We start from the raw sequence: 19,511 nt of genomic DNA, 5'->3' as shown, positions 1-19,511 counted from the left end.
CGGTTTTATGACGTCAATAAATCACTCTGTTTTAGTGGAACGTTGAAACAATGCACCATCTTCTTTATAGCATTCTAGTTAATAACGCCTCAAAATGTATCCCAACCCAGTCGTTTTCAAACATTTACTTTATTTTAAGGTAAAAGAGAAAGTAATGGACGCTGTCTACAAACGAGTTCCGTTCTCTAAAAGACCAAAACCAGAACAACTTGACATCGGTAAGCTACAAGTTCAAAGTAGTAATAAAAGGTTTTACGCAAAAGGTAAAACAGCAAACATTTGACACTTTTACGCAGTTAAAATTGAAAAAGGCCCTGAGCTTCCAAATGTTTTAACCTGTAGTGGTGCTTAATTTCGTTTCAGTCGCTTTTTACAATTTCGAAGCAGTGTATTTTTGGTGTTGGTTTTATTTAATCTTGTATCTTTTTAAACTTTCGTTCTATTCTATTTCCCTAGAATGTGACGCCAGTTCAATCGTATTTTTAATAAGGCGGTTACATTATTTTCCCGTATCAATAGAATAGTTTATCTATGGTACAGGTTTAATCTTCAGATTTGATGCTTACGTGCTTTTTTTGGCTCAAAATCTGCTTAAAAAAATAGGTCAAATTTTATTTTTAGAAAAGAATTACTCCAATTTAAGTTTTTACTGAAATTAAATTAAAGATTTTTAATCACATTCAATTGAATTTTTACCTTTTATTGTTAATTGCTTCCCAACGCCATGATTTATTTTAACAAAATTTCATTTTTAATTGAGATTATTTTATTTTCTTCCCAGAATGGCGGCATGGTCGCGGCGGCCATCTTGTTCTTCCCAACCAAGATTTCACAATCGAGTCAGGATCCAGGTGGCGCCGCTTGATGTGCATAACCGACTATAAAGTGGGAAACAACGCAACACTTGCGCTACTGAGAAGACAACAGGACTTCCAAGGATCACAGGTATTATTGAACAAGTCGAAGCTCTCTAATTTGGGTGTATTTATCATATTTAAGGGAATAAAGTCTATTAGTTGTTAAGTGCATTTAAAGGTGGCATAATTTTTAAGGTCACAGGTATTAATCAACACATCTAATCAACTTTTTTTGCGACGCGTTTAAGAAAATTAGGAATTGTTCCGAATTAATGTTTAACCAAGCCAAATACCAATTAATTGCTAATTTTTTTATAGTATTAACTTTATATGGAAAGTCAGGGAATATTAATATCTTCAAGCTTTCCAATCTGTATTTCAAATTTGGTTTGATCCCTTTTATGTGTGCTTTATTGAATAACATCGTATAAATATTAAAACTTATTTTTCACAGGATCTTTCTACTGCCAGCCTCGACGCCAGCCCAATGTCTCCAATGTTGCCAGAAGATGGAACTGCCAAAATGTACCATCTTGTAAGTATCTCTTTACACACAGTCAACTGCCATAAATGTAGAAAATCATGTTTTCCCTCTTGGATACTTTTTAGTTTGTTAAATGTAGAACTGTAAATTTAGGTACAATATTTACGGATCTGTAATGAAGCGTGATAATGTATGTCGAAGCCAAAAAGGTCGAGCAGATCGACTTGATAAAGACGTTTCGATTCTTGTAACATCGTCAGTTAATTTATACAAGTGTATTTTGAAACGACTTTATCAAGATGATGTCGGCTTATTCGGCCTTGACATTTATTATTAAGAACTTTTTCATGGTATTTTAGACGAATCTACGTTGCTCGTTAGATCGAAAATTGTGGAAACACGCCATAGCTCGTCTGGTCGTACACTTTAAATTAAGTAAAACTAAATAAAAATGCTAATATGCTGTTTTTTTCTTAGAACAAACAATCTAGTGACGATGTCAAAGTTTTTTACTCAATACTAAAACTAACTTAGGCTTAATGAAAAAAGTTTACTTCCTGGAAAGTCCTGATATTAAATATTTTTTCTTTGACTCATTAAAACCACGGAAAAATTGATCACAGCCTCCAACTTACCTATTTATTTTTTGTGGGCTAAACACTAACAATCTTTCCACCCCAGGTTAAGTACACGGACGACACCGAAGCGAAACGTGAAAGTACGATCAAGGGAGATCGACACAAACACATCCCTGAGCTCTACTTGCTGCGACTCGTCAACATGAAGGTAAATGCAGTAAACAGTGAGTTGCCAGGCCGGCAATACTCAGGACTGGGTTCGATCCCCGGCTGAGCACTTTTAACTAAGCATCAGAAAATCGCAGCTTTAAGATCAGCCCAAAAGCGCAAGTTAAGAGAAAAACAGGCGTAGTGTTCTAGTTAGGTCACAATAATCTGCAAATGGCGCTATAAGGCTTTAGCTGGCTTATCTAAGTCTATAAGATAATGTTATACCAGTGTAAACAGTACCGTCATGTGTACTTTTTAGAAGCAAATAACTATAGGCACATATGCAGCTCGCACTTAATAGCAAAAGTAGACAAACGACGTACATGTTGCCTCAATCGATTCATATCGATGAAAAAAAGTCGAAAACTTTAATGCAAAATTTACAAAGCTAGATCATTCGGGGGTACACTATGCAAGGGTCTGTAATGTAGCTTTGAAAATGAATTGCAAAGCAAAAATCTTGACAAAGACATTTCGAAATGCGTTCCATCTTTTACAAGTGAGGTTTGGATATATTTTAATCACATGTGCGATCGAAACGTTTTCATCAAGATCATGTCGATTTACTTGACTATTTTGACATTCATAATAATCAAGCAACATCAGTTTATTTGCGGAAAAAAGTTAAAATTGACTGTTTTATTTTTTCAGGGAATCCTGCAAAACTACGTGGACGGTTTGATGCAAGCGATTCTCAACCGGGAGTCGATTCCCTGCCCAGTGAGACACTTCTTCCACTTCTTGGACGAAATTGCGGCACAAAACGGGATCACAGACCCAGAGATACTTCATATTTGGAAGACTAACAGGTTGGTTAACATCTAGGTAGGGTAAATATCATTGCTTCAACTGTTGGTAGTCTTATAAACCAAGTTATCCTACGCTGAACACAGCCTTATGTTGTTTTATATTAGCTGGTCCGTTTAGTTGTTTTATTAATTACGTACTACTTATAAATAAACGCTAAATTTATGACGCAAATTTAATTTATTTTTTCTGTACACGTAGAAACGTCGATTCCTTCAAGTTTTTTTAAATGGTTTATACTCCGTGTAAACGCTATTTAGGGCTAAATTGTTTTAGTTTCTTGGGGATGGTTCTGTTTCTAGCTTTTTTTTTGCAATAACTATCCTGTAAGGTATTTATCTTTTACCTTCTTCTGTAAGATATTTCCAGCCTTAATCTTTGGAGCACAATGGCGGTGGGTTGTAGTAAGATGTAAGATTTTCAAAGCCCATACAGAAGTATGCAGCATTTTGAACGTTTCGAATTTCTCTTTATTCGTGATATTATTAAACGTTCAAAACACTACCTACTTCTGTATGGACGTTGATATTCATTCTGAACCTTCAGCCATTATTTTAAGATTTATTTAAAACATGCTACCTACGTCTGTATGGGCTTTGATATTCTTACTACGTCCAGCCTTACTGTTCTACCTTAAGTTCGTTAAACATTAGTGTTTTTTTTTAGTTTTCTTTCCCGCTTTTGGGTGACGATTCTCAAGAACCCAGAGGCAGCTTTTGACATTGAGAAGCCAGATACGATCGCTTCATCGATGGCTGTCATCTCACAAACCTTCATAGACGCCTGCTCAGTCAACGAACATCAACCAACCAAGGTAACTATTAATAACATGCTGATATCGGTGGTGTACTACCTTTTTTAGTTGGTGTCGCCTTTCGAATGCCCTTAGTCTGTCTTTTGTAAATGTAGGTAAATACTAAATAGCTGCTACGAAAACACTTTATCAAAAACTTGTGTCAAACTTTAAACAAACTTTCTAAGAGCAGTCTAAAAACGTAAAAAAAACTCTAAATAACCCTCTACAGAATGTTTTTAACAATATATCGAAACGAGAAAGAGCACCTTATTCAATACGTATGGGCCTTTGATTTTACCCTCACTGCAGACTAGTTGTTTTCTAGCCTGGCTTGCATGATTATCCTTAATTGGCCGACTGATTAGGTTAGTCTGTTAACGACTTACGGTTTACCATTTTTATCCTTTCTTGTGTTTTAGGACTCTCCAATCAACAAGCAGATATACGCCAAGGAGATTCCAACTTACAAGAAGATGGTTCAGGATTATTACAAAGCAATAAAAGAACAACACCCAGTCAGCGACCAAGACGTTAACACTTACATCGCTGATATCTCCAGGGTAAGGAGCTTTTCGATTTTCGGATGTTTATTGTACTGGCGTGATGCATAATGTTTGATAGGTTTGCCGTTAAAATGTCGTCAATTTTTTCGTTATTAAGATGCCAAGAGTTTTATATTTCGGTTTTAGCAGAATGTTTGTAACGATTTAACCGTTCGAAAATCTGCACTGAATGTTCAGTTAATTATAAGGTCTTGGTTGAAATTTCTTTAATAAATGTTTTGGATGAGTTATTCTAGCACCGATTTTCTAAGTTGGTTATGTTTCTATCGGATGTAAGTGTTAACCTAGCTGGATGTTGGTGTTAATTAGTTATTTTGTTAGTTATTTTTTGGGGGGTAATGATGTTTAACTTACACTGATGTGGTTTCCATTTTAACAACATTATTCTGTATTCATATTTGAAAAAGATTAGACTACAGTCTTGCTTTTAAAAGAAACCATTTCAGCTTGCGGCCAGAAATACATTTTAACTAAAATTTAGCAAATCTTTTGCCTCGTTTTTTTAATCTTGTTTTAAGCGAGAACATTTCGCTTTTTTAACACGACAAAAACATTCTAAAGTACCAATAAAAATGTGATATCATTGCAACGCCAAATCACAAGTTAAATAAACAACTTGTTCTGATACCATTATGTTGCTAATATATTCCTGTACGTACACTGATTAAGGCTTCAGTATCGGATCGGATCCATTAGTTTTTAGTAAGAAGTGAAAAGTAATAGCTGTTGAAAGATTCCAGCTAGCTGTTTTGCTGTCGAATATTGTTGACTGACACTTGTTTTTTCGCAGAGCAACGCTTGTGAGTTCGACAAGAATGTTGCGCTGCGGGAACTTTGGGGATTCGTCAGCAAATATTACGAGGAGGTAAGTGCTAACAAAATTCCTGAAGTGGTAATAAAAAAATATGAAAGAGGAAATTAGGCTTGTACAAGTAAGAGGAAGTCATGAAGTAACCTACAAATTTCCTATAATTCATAGGATTGGGTCTATATTTGTTTAGTGTATCTTCAAAATGATTTTATAACCTGTGACCTATTTTTAAAGGTTTTCCTTTTGTAGACGGCGAACCAAAACCGATCGACTTTAGTTAAAACCTAAACTATGTTCGCTAAACCGTGCCAACACTTTTGATAAAAAGAAATAACTCTTTAACAATGTTTTCTACGGATATGTACCAACTTAACACTGAAAGTTGAAATGCACAAACTACGAGGTAAAAATTTACAGCATTTAGTATTCCGCCGTAATTTACCCAGTAGCCCGACTCGGTTAGAAAAATACGATTCTTTTAAATAAGTTATTTGGATGCGTCTTTGATTTTTTTTTAATTTTGTTCGCAAGTAAATTTTTAAAGGTAGGGCAGCAGCGTGTTTTTTAGTTTCAAATGTGTTAGCTGGACCGTTGCATACCAGTGTTGTAAACAAAAGTCATAGTCAAGTATTTCGTAATAAATAATAAGTCAAGCCCAACTCCAGTGGCTCTCAACCTTTCATAAGCCGAGGCCCCGCTGCATGGACCCCCCTCCCCCCTAATAATATTATTATTTTATCAACTGTTTAATCAACATTTGTTTTTACAGATAAACGAAGCTTTAGAAAACGACGCTAATGTTGCTTCAAACGTGATTTCAAAACTCAGTCAAACTTACGGGCTGGTCGAGAATTCGGCGGCCAACGGCTTGTGAAGCGACTGTGCGATGCAATAGTCGGGACTCGGCTGTTATTTAAATGTTGCTGAGATGAAGAGATATGGTCGGTCGGCGGTCTGGTCTTACTACTTTAGGTGCTCTGCTGTTAAAACAAAATTGGTTTAAAAAAACCTAGGATCTAAAGTTGTTCCGGATTTTTTGCCTTGAAATCTTATTTTTGGAGCAGGCTACTTATAGTTTTTGTTTTAATTTTAGCTTATAAATCATATAGTTTATTTAAAATAGGTATTTTTCTTTGTCTAAACTAAACTCTTCATGGAATCTTTAACTTTGGTAACTCTAGCCAACAAGATTTTACCAAAACCCTGGATTTAGAATGATTATTTTTGTGGTTTAAAACCTATTTTTCATAATAAAGTGTAATGGAATGTTATCGAGTTTTGTCACTCAATGTTTATGGGGGCAAACTATTCGACATTCTTGGCATCTACTCCCGGTAACTTTTTTCAAAAAAATTATACTTGCCTGATCGTCATGTTTCATGGCAAAATGACTTGTTCCACCGGAGCTCTAGTTTGACCAGACTTATTTTACTTCGCCTTTCTTTATGCGCACCGTGTGGCCGTTCTAAACCAAATAACAGCAACATTAACGTGAAGCGGTGGGTTATTAAAACAATTTATAAGTTGTAGAATGAATATCAAAGTCAACAATGATGAAAATTAAATATTATTAAAGTCAACACGGTAAATGAATAAAGATTTATTCGAAACGTTCAAAAATTCCACCTATACTTCTGTATGAGCTTTGATACTCATTCTACGCCTAACTACAACCTCCAGATGTAACCTTAAGATTTATTTGAAACGCTCAAAATGATAGCTGCCTAATTATAGCTTGCTTTGTTGATGGTTTCTTTATTTAAACCGAGAGTAATTTTTTTGGCTTTTTTTTCCCACTTGAGTGTGTAGTTTTTTCTTGGGCAGATAAAAATAAAATTCAGTTTCATTTTTTTTAACGGAAAGATTGCCAATATTTCGTTGTCTGGAATTGCCTTTCAAGGCACTTTAATATTTTTTTGCGCCGATATGCAATTGATGTCGCAAACTTTACGTCACCATTCTTGTTTTTTCTGTAAAAACGTGAACCAGACTCTGAGCTAAGTAACGCCATATCTACTTCGTTCTGAAAGAAACCAGCTTTATTTTGTCGAGCAATTTGCACTTGTGTTTTTCTCTTATCAGGAGTCGGCTTTTGTGTTTGGTATCCAGGGATGTCCGATAATAAATTTGTGTTTTATCCCGATGCCAATTCCTGACATTTCTAGTAAAAAGTTCATCCACCTAAACCATTACGAACTACGTAATTCATAAGGGCAAAATTCCATAAAATATTTAAAAAAAAATTGCAAATGTCATGATTCGAAATTTGCATTTTTTTAATTTATATAACTATTAGATTGTAAAAGTAAAAAACTAGATTGCTAACCATAGCTGAACTACCTAAATTAATTTGCTATTGGATCGTCACCGATACCACCCTAAGTATATCGGACGCGTGCCGATACTACCACTCAGATGTATCGGGCATCCCATATAGTTCTTGTGTATTCCTACTAACTTGTCATTGTGAGTTCAAAGCTGAAAGTTAAGCCAAAAAGCAAACAAAAAAGGGAAAAAAACATCTGTCAAAATTTCGTTTGTGACTATACAGATATCCTCTGTTTTATGTATGTGTTTTATTTTCAATTTTTTATTAATCAATAGCAACCGCTAAGCTAGACCGCTTCTCCTGTCATTTATATTTCCTGTCGCTCACTGCTAATTCAGTTTTGTCGTTATTTAATATACCAATCGTGCGCGCGTGTGTGTGTGTGTTGGCCCAATTGTTTCTTTTTACCCTCTCTAGGCCTATTATTAAACATTTGTCGCGACTGACACAAAATAAACGTTAACCTTGCAAAAACGCAACTTGTGATTAGCCAAATAAGTAGACCTACACGGAAAGCCATCGCAGACTCGCCGAATCTGTCGATTAATGATGCAAGCAAGGCCTGGCTAGAAAAACAACTAGCCTTTGGTGGGGTTCGAACTCAGGACCTTGGCCATGCCGGGACCGTCGCTGGGCTCCCGGGTAGTTTTGCGTGGTCTTACCCGAGCCCGCAGCCCTGGTTCTAAGGTAGACATTAGCCACGCCTGAACGCCTCAACCTGTCAATCCATAATATACCTGCAAAGGTTAAACAATTTTCCAAGGTTAGTGCATTCTAAAATGTAACTACCGAGGTGAGGTTCGAACTCACGACCTTAAGAATATGGATGGCATCGCTAAACAAACTAAGCTAGGAACAAGCCAGGGAGGATTAACTGTGCATTTTAGCTTCTGTTTAAAAGGCATTAGGGAATTGCATTAGTCACGCTAAATGGAACCGAACGTCAGTTATATTCACTGTATCAGGTGGTGATTAACGGCTGATGTGTTATTAGTAATTACGTACTTTGCTTGCTTGTTGAATACTGATCGTATGGTTAGGTTGTTTTATTTAGCCATCTCAAGTTTTGGACGTAAAGCGATTTGATTCCTATGCTTTTTATTGTTTTTTTTATTTGAGTAATTTTATTACTGCTCATATTAGGACGAGTTTATTAATTTGTTGTTTTATTTTATATTAGCTATTTTTTGCAAAATACTTGACTTGGACTGGAGTCATTTTTGAAATGACTTGTTTACAACACTGGCCATTTTCGTAAAGAATTTAAAATGATGAAACAGGAATGTTATTAACCAAAAGTTACCCAGAAAGCAAATAAATATCAATTTTTGAAGTGTTTCTGCATTTGTATTAAACACTGACCCACACAGTACACAATTAAACAACAGTAGACGACAGCAATTTACACAGGCACAATAATCGATAAAAAACGTCGCTGAGAATTGCATAAAATTGTTGATTCGTACGCAGGAAGAAAACTAGTGCCCGATCTGTCATTTTTGCCGAATGAAATAAAATTGATTGACGTTTCCCAGAATTACGGAGCATTATTTAAAAGGCAGCGATATACAACTTTGTGACGGCAGATGGGTGTTTTTGAATAGGATAAAAATTAGTTCTTTGGCACAATTAAGCGCTAAATCGCAGTAGGCTTTTGCTGCAACAATTTACCACTAAAGCGTATGTGAGGCGTAAATACAAACTAGTGAATCTTAACTTAATGTTCCCAAAGTAAGAACACTGCTAAAAGAACGTTTGATTTTGAAATAAACACCAGTATAGTTATTTAAAGTAATACGTTGCGAAACGTTAACGTAATATTATTGGAATTTGTGTCAAAGTTAAGATTTAATTACCAATACAAGTTTCAGCCAAATTCGGATTCCAACATTGTTCAGCCTGGTGTTTATACGCTTAAATCCGCAATTAGAAGATCTTAACCTTTAATAAGTATTCACATTTTGCAATCAATGGTTGCCACACAACTTTATGAAAAAATTATGGGACATCCAAAGATTGAAGATCTAAAATTAAATTGCTCGATTTTTGAGTGTAAAAAAACAGTATAAATGCCATGGTCAACAGTCAACAAAATACTTTTTTAACTGCATTTTTAAATACATAACTTCAGCTGGACGTAAAACAAACTCAAAGAATATTCAAATAATTAGGGTTTTTTCGAAGACTTTTGAATATGTAAATCAATTCATAGACTTTTAAAGATTCAAAGACTTCCATAAATTACGCGACTTTACCCATAATTTCGTTCACATATAAATACAAAACAGTTAAAATTACCAAAAGAGTTTCAATCCAACTCGGATTCTCCTCCAACAACTACAGGAGGATTGGCTTCATTAGAAGATGGGGACTTCAAAGCAGCAGCCGATAACTTCCCTGGACTAGTCAGCATGGGGCTATGGAGGGAATTCCCCACAGAACCCCCATTTTCGGGGTCAGAGGAGTGCCCGTTCAGCACTGGGGTCGCGTCCCCGCTATTGTTCCCCACTGAGTCGCCGTTTTCCTCCAAATCGATCCGCTTTTGTGGAGTGCTTCCGCAATTTGCCGAGAGCCCGTTTTGCGTCGGTTCGTCCTCTTTGCGGATTTCGTTGTCGTTTGAGGATAAGGGGGTACTGGGGGTGTCCGGGGTCACTTCAGAACCCGGCTGGGGCGCGCTGCTCTTCATTTGCCAGCTCGGGATCACAGGGGGATTCACCGGCGCCGCTGGGAACTGTTTCCTGAATAGTTGTGAGTTAAAACTTAGCTAGTCGCATTTCTGTATTTCTACGTCGGAAAGCTATACCGAAAGCATACAGTGTAGCTTGCTGTATGTTATGTAATTTAACTTACGTGCTTAATAGTAATCCTTTAACTGATGTAATTTCAGCTTGAAGTTCTCCGATGGCAGAGTTTGAAACTCCACTCATTGAAGTTTCAGCCTGTAAAGCAAAATTTCTTTATTATTTAAAGCAGTTATATCTTTATTATTTATTCGTCTACAAATGCTGAAAATCTTTTACACTGCAGCATAATATTATTTATTGAGGATTTCTAAAAACAAACCTGTAGAATTTTTTTTTTAAGTAAAGCCACTGTTTTTGGTACAAAATTATAACAAAGCCTTATAAATACTTACTAGAATTTCGGTGTTAAATAAAGTCAGTCATTTATAAGTTTTGAAGTGAAATATATTCCGCAACAAAAGCAGGATCATCAGTCTCTTAATTAGAATAAAGACATATATACTCTTTTTGTGGGAAAACAAAAGTTCTTAAGATAAATATATTTTACCATAAGAAGAGGCAACATCATTCTCTTAATTCAAAGATATGAATGACTAACTTTAACTAAGACAGGAAAGTCTGAAGAAATTTTACTATAATTAAAGTCAGTTGGTCGTTACTTGTAACAGAGAGGAGATTTCTTGTTCTTAGACATTTAGTTTTGCCAAATACCTTATAAATTGAGAGGTTATTTGATACTTGGTTCATCTTAATGGTTTGTTCTGTCAGCTGTTGTCTTAGTTCTCCAATACAGGTTTGAAGTTCCTAAATCATAAAGCATTTCTTAAAACATAAAATCAAAAAGATTTTACAACCAACAACCGTGGAATTTGTGCTATTATAATACACAATGCAATTTTATTGTGGGTTGTACTATTTTGGAGGTTCTCTGTCCAAAATCTTACAAGGTATGATAATCACAGGGTTTACAAACTGTAGCTGTTAACTGACAATTGAGTGAAAGCATGTGCAACTAAAAACAGTTATACACTAATGCTTGTGTATGGCAATGGTATGTACAATTAAATAAATGTAAGAATTACCAAAACTATTTCACCTATGGCCCATTAAGCAATGTTAATAGCATGCTTAAAGTAAAACCAGCAAACTGCACAGGTACCTGCATATTTTTCTTCATCCCACTGTTGATGTCCCCAATCCCCTCTTCAAGTTGACTCAACTTTTTGTCCATTTTTTCGTGCCTTTTTATGAAGATTGGCTCTATATACCTCTGCAAGTAATGAAAAAAATCACTGTTATTTGCTACATTGCATTATGTGGCATGAATATAAAAATGTTATACCTTGAACAGTGAATAGAGGCCGTATACAATACCGCCAACAATAATTGCCAACGCGGAATAATCACGGATCTTTGCCCAAGTTGAAACTGAAAAAATAAAGTAGAAAATTTAAAGTTAAGCAACAGTTGTTCATAACACAAGGTTTGGGAACCATGATAATAATAAAAAACTTTTGAATAGTCAAAAATTGGTGCTAAAAACTTAACATTCTTATTAAATTTTTTTACATTAGTACAGCCAGCGAGTTGATTTCAGGGCACAGGGCCCTATAAGCAATTTTCCATGCTTTGTGCATACCTTGTTTCTCTCTAGTATATATCTAGAATGTTTACGATTTGAGGGAATCTTTTGCAATTTTAAACAATGGAAGTTATAAGTGCATTTTTAGCGCTTCGCACAAACACTTTACTGCCTTCTTGTTTTCAGACCAATTTTGAAGTGCAAAAAGTCATGACCCCACAGATGATCAACGGTTGTTTCAATAAAATGTTTAAAAAGTACATATCTTTAAAACAAAACTGTCAGGTAAAATTCATTATGGTCTTCTATATCCCTAGACCTTTCTGAGACTCCTTTTCACGACTAGGAAAAGGTTTTCTGACCCCTGACCTATACCAATACCTTCTTGTTGTGGAACCACTTGTAACCCAGGAACTGGTGGTAGAGCTCCGCTGGGTACAGGGGCACTAGATGGCAGCACATCTGTAGCTCCCGATCGATCAACAGCTGCTTGTATCTCTTCCTCAGTTAAACCTAAAAATTACAATTATGTCAACTATTTTGATCATTTTATCGCAATAGCGAGAAATGTTAGGTAACACAATTTAATATTCATATTTGTTTATGAGAAATAAGTCAACTAAAATTTAATAATAATGAATGCAACATAAAGCAAGTTAATTGTTTTATATGTAAAACTTGAGATAAAAAACATTTTTTTTTAATTTGTTAAATCAAACAACTTATTTTAACTAAGTTATTTGCCAAAAAGACTCGAGTTTTCATAAAACATGGCTGCAGTACCAACTCACATTATCAGCCTTTCCAGAACTATTGCTCTACCAATTTAAACTATGCAGGCTCAGAAGAAGAAAATTAATGCTAGTTTTGTAATGGTCAATGCACTGCTTGCAACCAAATCTTATTAGCTGACTGATTTCAGTGCTTATTTTAAAACCTGTTATATTATGTATATGTAATACTAATTGCTTTAAAGTTTATTATATGTTGACAAGTTTTTACCTTTTCTTTGTAGAAATTCCTTTCTTTGATTTAGTGGGCTTCCTTGAACTTTAGGATTTTGTAAAAACTTTATCGCGGTTGCAATTAGATTTTCCCGGAGTGGGGCAGATTCCACGATGGGAACATTTTCCGGGATTGCTGCTTCATCTGACATTGTTTTTATGTTTTTTTTTCTTTTATTTTGCGACTTTTGTGATTCTTTGATATATAAAATGCACCAATGAGATCAACTACTACTTTAGCTATTGCATTATCAGAATTATTAAATGCAATTTCAGTTCTGCCAAAAAACGAGAGCACTAAATTAAAAACATGGCTTGCAACCTTTCCATGACAAAAATTAAATTATTTTTTAAAGATGGAAAAAACAAAGTTATATAAGATCTTATTTCAATTAATTTTTTTAAAGTTTAGATGTGATTAGCAAATTAATGAGTTGTCCATGCAAACTGAAACAGTATATAGCTGTAAATGTAATAAAAGAGAGTTGCTGACACTTAAATTTTAGTTTACAACAGGACTTACAGCTATCCATCCAAAAAACTTTAATAAAAAACAAATGTGCAGTGTAAATTTTATTTCCCAATAATAAATGTGTGTCGAAGTTACAACTGAATAGACGAAGCATCCCACGCACGTTATTTTTATTTTAAGGCTGAATATGACTGAATTTTAATAATGTTTCTTTCACAAAAGTCTGATTGCTGGCTAAGTTAGGTTGCTTTATGTAATGTGTCCTGGGAGTACTATAGTTGTAAACAAAACAACAAGTAAAGATGCTCGTTACTAAAAACCGTGGTTTACAAGTGTAAGTTAAAAGTTGCCTTTTGTGGATATTTTCTGGGTCCACAATGTTTGTCTTTTACTAAAAACCCTTGGAACTTCGTGTTGAAAGTGAGAATAAAATCAACGTTGTACCTACAAAAATTGTACGCTTGATTTGCTTCTTTGTTTTCATCGTTGAGAAATATATCCCTCTACATAATTTATTGCATCTGCGACAATTTTTTTTTGTTTGATGCAAGCCCACCCTTTACACAAGTGGTCGTCAAACTTTATTTAAATACTTTTTCAAGAGTTATCGGAGGTCCACTACGTTAAACCACTTTTGGGGGAGGGCTAAACGTTTTTCGAATGACGTCTCAATGTTACGTCATACCGTGACGCCATAAATCATTTATGCTTCAAAAACCTGTTAATCGCGAGAGAAGTCGTGAGCAAATATCCAGCTGAAATATAGTCTAATCGCGTAGCGCTAAAAACTTGCGTTTATATGTTGTAAACGTGAAAAACTTCAATTTAAAGGTTGGCATATAAAAGAGATTCGCACATTGTTTGGAAAACGGCATTTATAGTCTAATTTAACAGAATTTGGACCGAGTTTATGAGTCACGTGATACAAGGTGTCATAGAGTACAAATCGCCTTTAGGTTGTTTTTTAAGCGTATTAAAGTTGGCGCAAAACGCGAAAAATTTGTATTCACTAAGTTAAAGTTGGTATAGTTTACGAGGGCAAACTAAATGAATAAAATTGCTAAAAGACTCATATTTGGTCCTGATCAGTAATTTATATGGTAAAGCTGGTAATTCTAATTTAGAGGTTAGGAGTATAGATGAACGAGTTTATGATGACCTTAAGCGACCACAAGAAAAATCAATGTGATATCTCATTATCCGCTTGAGGAAGTAAATAGTTAAAAACAGCGACCGCTAGATGTCTCAACAGAGCTAGACATATCTACATAGGCATCGTCATTACACAAATCTGTGAATGTGTCACGCAGCCCTCGCGCATCTGAAATCGCTGGAATAGTTTTACTTTACGGATTTTCCGAATTTAATGATTTTCAAACTATGGTTCGCTTTCTGAAAGTGCGTCGCTGCTTGATTTAGCTTGGTCGCTCACTGCAGTACAACAAATGTGATCTAGCCCTTCTGAAGTCACTTTTTCGTTTTAAAAGTGCTGATTAGTACACCGTTTAGTAAAAACTAGCAGTGAAATTTTTTTGTAATTCTGTTTTGTCAATTTCGTGTTTGTGCAAAATATTTATTTCAATCGCGTTTTGATATGTTAATCAATTATGTTTACGGCTCTATACGCTAAATCCGTTTAAGGCAGGGGTTCTTAAACTGGGGTCCTTGGGCCCCTTTTGGGCCAGTGAACTAGATTTAAGGGGTTGATGAAAGACAGATAAAAATCCCGATTTATAAAAAAAAAGATTTTGACTAAAAACAGCAGGTTTTCTCTGGCGACTTGGTTTTATGGCGAAAATGTATGACGTCATCAAATGTATGACGTCATTTAGGGGTCCGCGTTAAAAACGTTTAAGAACCCCTGGTTTAAGGGTTTGGCGTGGCAAAGAAGTTCAGCGGAATTGCATTCCAATGCATTGTGTTCCAGCTGTAGGAAGAAAGAGCCCGAAGTTTCAAAGAGGGCTACACCTTTGTGCTTGACTGAAGCTCCGTTACGGTCTGATTATCTTGGGTCGAGAATAAACAGCACGGCTGTTTTAAACCGTAATTGGTGAACACACAGGAACAGTTTTAGAGTGGCATAAAACCGTGGCACTCACAAACTACATTTTTGCCAACTTTTGGTGTGTACCGTACTGTATATACGAATTTATAAATATTACTTTTATTCGTTTTTTGTTTTTGATCGCTTGAAAGAAATACATTCAGCCCAAATGGGCTTTGCATACTATAACATGTAGCGCAGTGTGTCCTCTACAAAGTTTACATTCCCTTCTGTTAGACTAGAAATGCCGTTTTGAAAATTGTGCAGATATCTTTTATGTACCTATTTAAAATGAAAGTTTTGCAAATTTGAATAAAATAAACACTTGTTTAATTGCGAGTTCGCTCGAGATTAACAGGTGTTTTTTGGGGGGGCATAGTAGTAATGACGTAATTTGGTAATTCGATACTTTCAATTCGGATCACGATACTTTTTGTTTAAAAGATCGGGTTCACGATAAAACATTGGTATCGGGCACTCGCAGCATTATATGAGGTAAGCTCTAATTTTTATTGCACAAGTGTCTGTTTAAGTACACATAAGAGGCGCTCAGTCACTCACCAAGTCACCATAAACAACGTCATTATTAAAAAAGCATATTTTTCCTCAACTTGTTTCTATAAGTTTACTATAGTGGCGTAAAAACCAGGGAGTCGAAGTACTTGGCTTTTCCCTTTCAGGTTCGGGTTCAAAAATGTTTCCGGAATCCGTTTTAGTTCCAGTTCACATCAATTCAAAAGTTCCGGTTGAGCTCCAGTTCGACTGAATTTATTTTCAAAACCGGTTTATGAAGTTCTGGTTCGGATACAATGTTTATGATTTGAAACTAAAAATATATGGGTCCATAATTGCAAGAGAGTTTTTTTCTAAGTTTCGTGACGCATTAAAGACAAGCAGCTTTTAATTGAAATATCTGAAAAAAATCAACGTTCTATGTAATAAGTAATCATTATTTTTCATAAAATTCCGACAATGGCATAACTCGACTCTGTAAAATACAAGTTGTGACTAAAGTCGAATGGGCATGACCTACGATACAACAGCCATATTGCAAAACTGTAAAGAAAAATTGCATTAACTAGGTAATTTGGCAGAAACTGTACTTTGTAAAGAGTCTATAAGTCCACACAGCGCTAGGCTGAGTAACTATAGAAAAGGTGATAATGTTACAGGTCCTTAATGCATTATATGCCATAATGCAAAACGTACTTTAAAATCGATGAATAAATTTTTCGTTTTCATAGTTAAAAATGGCAAAAAGTAAAATCTCCAGGCATCTTCAACAGCGAAATAAAAATGTAGCAAAAGCAGCAATGTGTGGACGGGTGATTTAAAATTCTTTTTTTGATTTCATCAGTGGCTCATAAAAGTAAGGTCGCGGGCCAAATATAAAATTCGCCCGTAGTTAGACCACTCTGTTTCAGTTCAACAGGCAATGTGGGTAAACAAACGATGGTAGGCCAATGATCATGGGACTTGTGTTTGGCCTTCTTTCCCATGAAAGGGGAAGCGATTAACAAACGCATTCGGTCACGATTAGTCGATTTAGGCGCGATTATTTTGCATCAATCTCTTGCTGTGAAGTTTACTCGGCCATTTAATATCCCGGGTACTTTTCTGTTTAATTCACATAACCGTTGCTTTTAACATTGTAGGATTATTGTAATACGGCTTACTGTACCCGCAAGGGAAGTCATTGCATTTTCAAGCTTATGCTAAGCTGGAAGTACATCAGAACAAAAAGAAAACTAACTGCAACTTCAACTTGTTTAAAAAAAGAGGTAGCTATAGGTACTAATCTGTATTTTTTCTTGTTTTTAACTACGTAAATTAAATATAAAAATCGCATTTCGCTGGAATATCAGTAAGCTTTTAGACGTCGTGCGCCTACTCATCGCACCCTTTGAAAATTAAAGTTTGGCGTTTTTATCTTGGCGCAAAATGATTACATACTTGTAATATATTTTTTGTATTGGACGTACAGGTCAGATAACCGAGACTGGTTTGTTTCGTAGGTTTTTTACAGAACGTTTTTGATTCGTGATAAAATCTATTTTTTACAAACTACATTCCAGTATACCTTAAGGTTAGAGAGAAGAAACGGGTGTTTGATGCGTTTTTTTGCGTTTCTGAAGCTAATACCAGCCCTAGAGTACAGAGCTCTATTTTTTGGTGTATATTAACCTGGAAACGTAACAATGGTTCGACGTAATAATAGTATTGGAAGTTGGCCATTGTTTAAAACCAAAATTTCAGTCTGAGCAGTTTAGTAGTGAAGTTGAACGTGATTTGTGTCGAGTTAGGTATATTTGTTCAATTTATTTGCATTTTAAAGAGATAGCTAGTCGATTATGAAGCTGCGTAGAGATGCCAGTATTGTTGGCTCATGCTGACTTGACACGCTTTGGGCATGACCGCATTGTAGGGAAAATACTTTGATCAACTGTTAGGCAGAATAACGTATGACGTAATGCTTACTGCAGCTATTAATTTAGGTTAGGGTACGGCTTAGCGTTTGGTTTGGGGTGGGTCAAGTATTTATATATTGGTACTACATTTTTTACAGTAACAAAACTAATTGTCAAAATTGAAATTGCAAGGAAGAAATAAATATTGGAGAATAAATATAATAATAATACTTGAGCCACCCAAACTCAAACGCTATCTCGCACCCCAACGCAAAGAATGTTAGCAACAAGAACCCCAGACGGAAAAGTGGTATGAATCTAGACCGGCGCCATTATATTTATTCTTGCAGGTAAATGAAGCTTAAAAAGTACATAAAATATTTTTATATCGTTGCGAGTAGCTGCTTAAAGCATTACGTCATTTCATGGACTTAACATTTATTCAAAGCATTTTCCGCAATCTAAGCGTTGTGCCTATTGCAGCGCTGACTCTGTAATAATTAATTTCCCCTGTTTTGAAAACGTACATTTTGTCGATCTGATGAAGTCAGACATTCTTCCACTAGCCCGCGTTTTGGATTGACACGCCTATCGAATGACGAGGCGTGCGAAAAGCCTTAACAGGCCCCGGGGCAATTTATGTGCTTCGATCCGCCAAGTTGAAAAATCACGCTGTCATGTGATGAAAACGGAGTTTACACATTTTTGTGTATGTTTGATTCAGTTGGCATTTGGCAGTCGATTGAAGTTTTGTTAATCGGCTATGCGGTTGCTACAACTCCTAATCCTTAATATATGTAGTTGTTTTCGCTTTGAAGATTGTTTTTGTCGCTATTAAAGTTTGGTAAACACTAAATTTTTGGCATTTAAAAGATCGTAAGTCCTATATTACTAAAATACTTTAATGTTAGTGCGAAAACGAAATCTAATTATTCTTGTGCTTACTGCATCGCCTGAAAATCTTCTGCATGAGTTTTGTTTCCAAGTTCAAGGTAAACGCCTTCCTCTGTGCTGTGTGTAAAAAAATAGATTTTCTCTTGCTGCTGCGTGCTACAAATAATTGGTATCTAAAAGGAACTTTAGTTGAGGAAGTGCAACAAAGTGTAGGACAACAACACGCAACTTTAGCCACATTTGTTGTGTATCTAGTATTGGTTGAGTCGTGTTGCTTTACAGCAGTTTTGATTAGAAGTCCCCGGAGATTAGATCAGCTTAAATGTTATAGTTCTTTGCTCGGCATATACTTGGAACAGCTTAACAACAACATGATAAGTTTCAATATTTCAATATAAAGTAGTACAGATGACATTGCTTGGTGATGACAGACATAATTTCAGGCTCTTGTGGTTCAGTGTACATCGTACAACTACATTGTACGATATCATTTGATAAAATTGACAAAGTATATTTAAACTTTGAAGCATAATGGTTCGAGGTGGTAGTAAGACGTAAAACTAAAGCTCAGTAAGTATCATTACGTTTCAAATACCTTTTGATTCATTTTCAACCCTATAAAGAGTTATTCGAAACGTTCAAAATGATACCTACTTCTGTATAGGCTTTGATATATTTTTACTATACTACGCTTATGACCGCTATTCACAGACAGTTTAGCTTAGCTTTCATGTTTAGCAATAGTTTTTTGTGTTATTATAAAAACTAAAATAACTCCCCTCCATAAAATATATTATTCCAACTTTCTATTAGCAGGCTAGTGTGATTCCATTTCGTTTTAGCTTCTTAGACTAAGTAACTTATGGTTTGTTTTACTATGGGCACGTGTCAAACTTTCTAAATACCCGTTTAACTCGTTTTCAGAAAT

General features: G+C 35.4%; 2 protein-coding genes across 2 annotated transcripts in view; one reads left to right on the top strand and one right to left on the bottom strand.

Annotated features, from left to right (window-relative positions):
• Positions 1 to 7,899, top strand: part of LOC146157569 (plexin-B2-like) — a 33,243-nt gene extending 25,344 nt beyond the window's left edge. The window contains exons 30-38 of the mRNA XM_083388661.1: positions 140 to 218; positions 782 to 945; positions 1,312 to 1,392; positions 2,023 to 2,127; positions 2,781 to 2,938; positions 3,603 to 3,750; positions 4,152 to 4,292; positions 5,086 to 5,160; positions 5,876 to 7,899. Of these exons, the coding sequence (XP_083244787.1) occupies positions 140 to 218; positions 782 to 945; positions 1,312 to 1,392; positions 2,023 to 2,127; positions 2,781 to 2,938; positions 3,603 to 3,750; positions 4,152 to 4,292; positions 5,086 to 5,160; positions 5,876 to 5,980 (1,056 nt within the window). The 3' untranslated portion in view covers positions 5,981 to 7,899. The remainder of the gene's footprint in view (positions 1 to 139; positions 219 to 781; positions 946 to 1,311; positions 1,393 to 2,022; positions 2,128 to 2,780; positions 2,939 to 3,602; positions 3,751 to 4,151; positions 4,293 to 5,085; positions 5,161 to 5,875) is intronic.
• Positions 7,900 to 8,763: 864 nt separating this feature from the next.
• Positions 8,764 to 13,106, bottom strand: LOC146157568 (peroxisomal membrane protein PEX14-like). Its single transcript, XM_083387565.1, has 7 exons — positions 12,764 to 13,106; positions 12,143 to 12,274; positions 11,522 to 11,607; positions 11,339 to 11,449; positions 10,891 to 10,983; positions 10,286 to 10,374; positions 8,764 to 10,173 (listed from the first exon to the last, which is right to left on the bottom strand). The coding sequence occupies exons 1-7, from the start codon at positions 12,915 to 12,917 to the stop codon at positions 9,744 to 9,746; spliced, it is 1,095 nt and encodes a 364-aa protein (XP_083243691.1). The 5' UTR covers positions 12,918 to 13,106; the 3' UTR covers positions 8,764 to 9,743.
• Between the last annotated feature and the right edge of the window lie 6,405 nt (positions 13,107 to 19,511).

This window comes from Ascidiella aspersa, chromosome 4 (genome assembly GCF_963924565.1).
Source record: "Ascidiella aspersa chromosome 4, kaAscAspe10.2, whole genome shotgun sequence".
Classification (NCBI taxonomy): Eukaryota; Metazoa; Chordata; class Ascidiacea; order Phlebobranchia; family Ascidiidae; genus Ascidiella; species Ascidiella aspersa.
The sequence above is the reverse complement of the archived record's forward strand: the minus strand, read 5'-3'. Positions and strand labels throughout refer to the sequence as shown.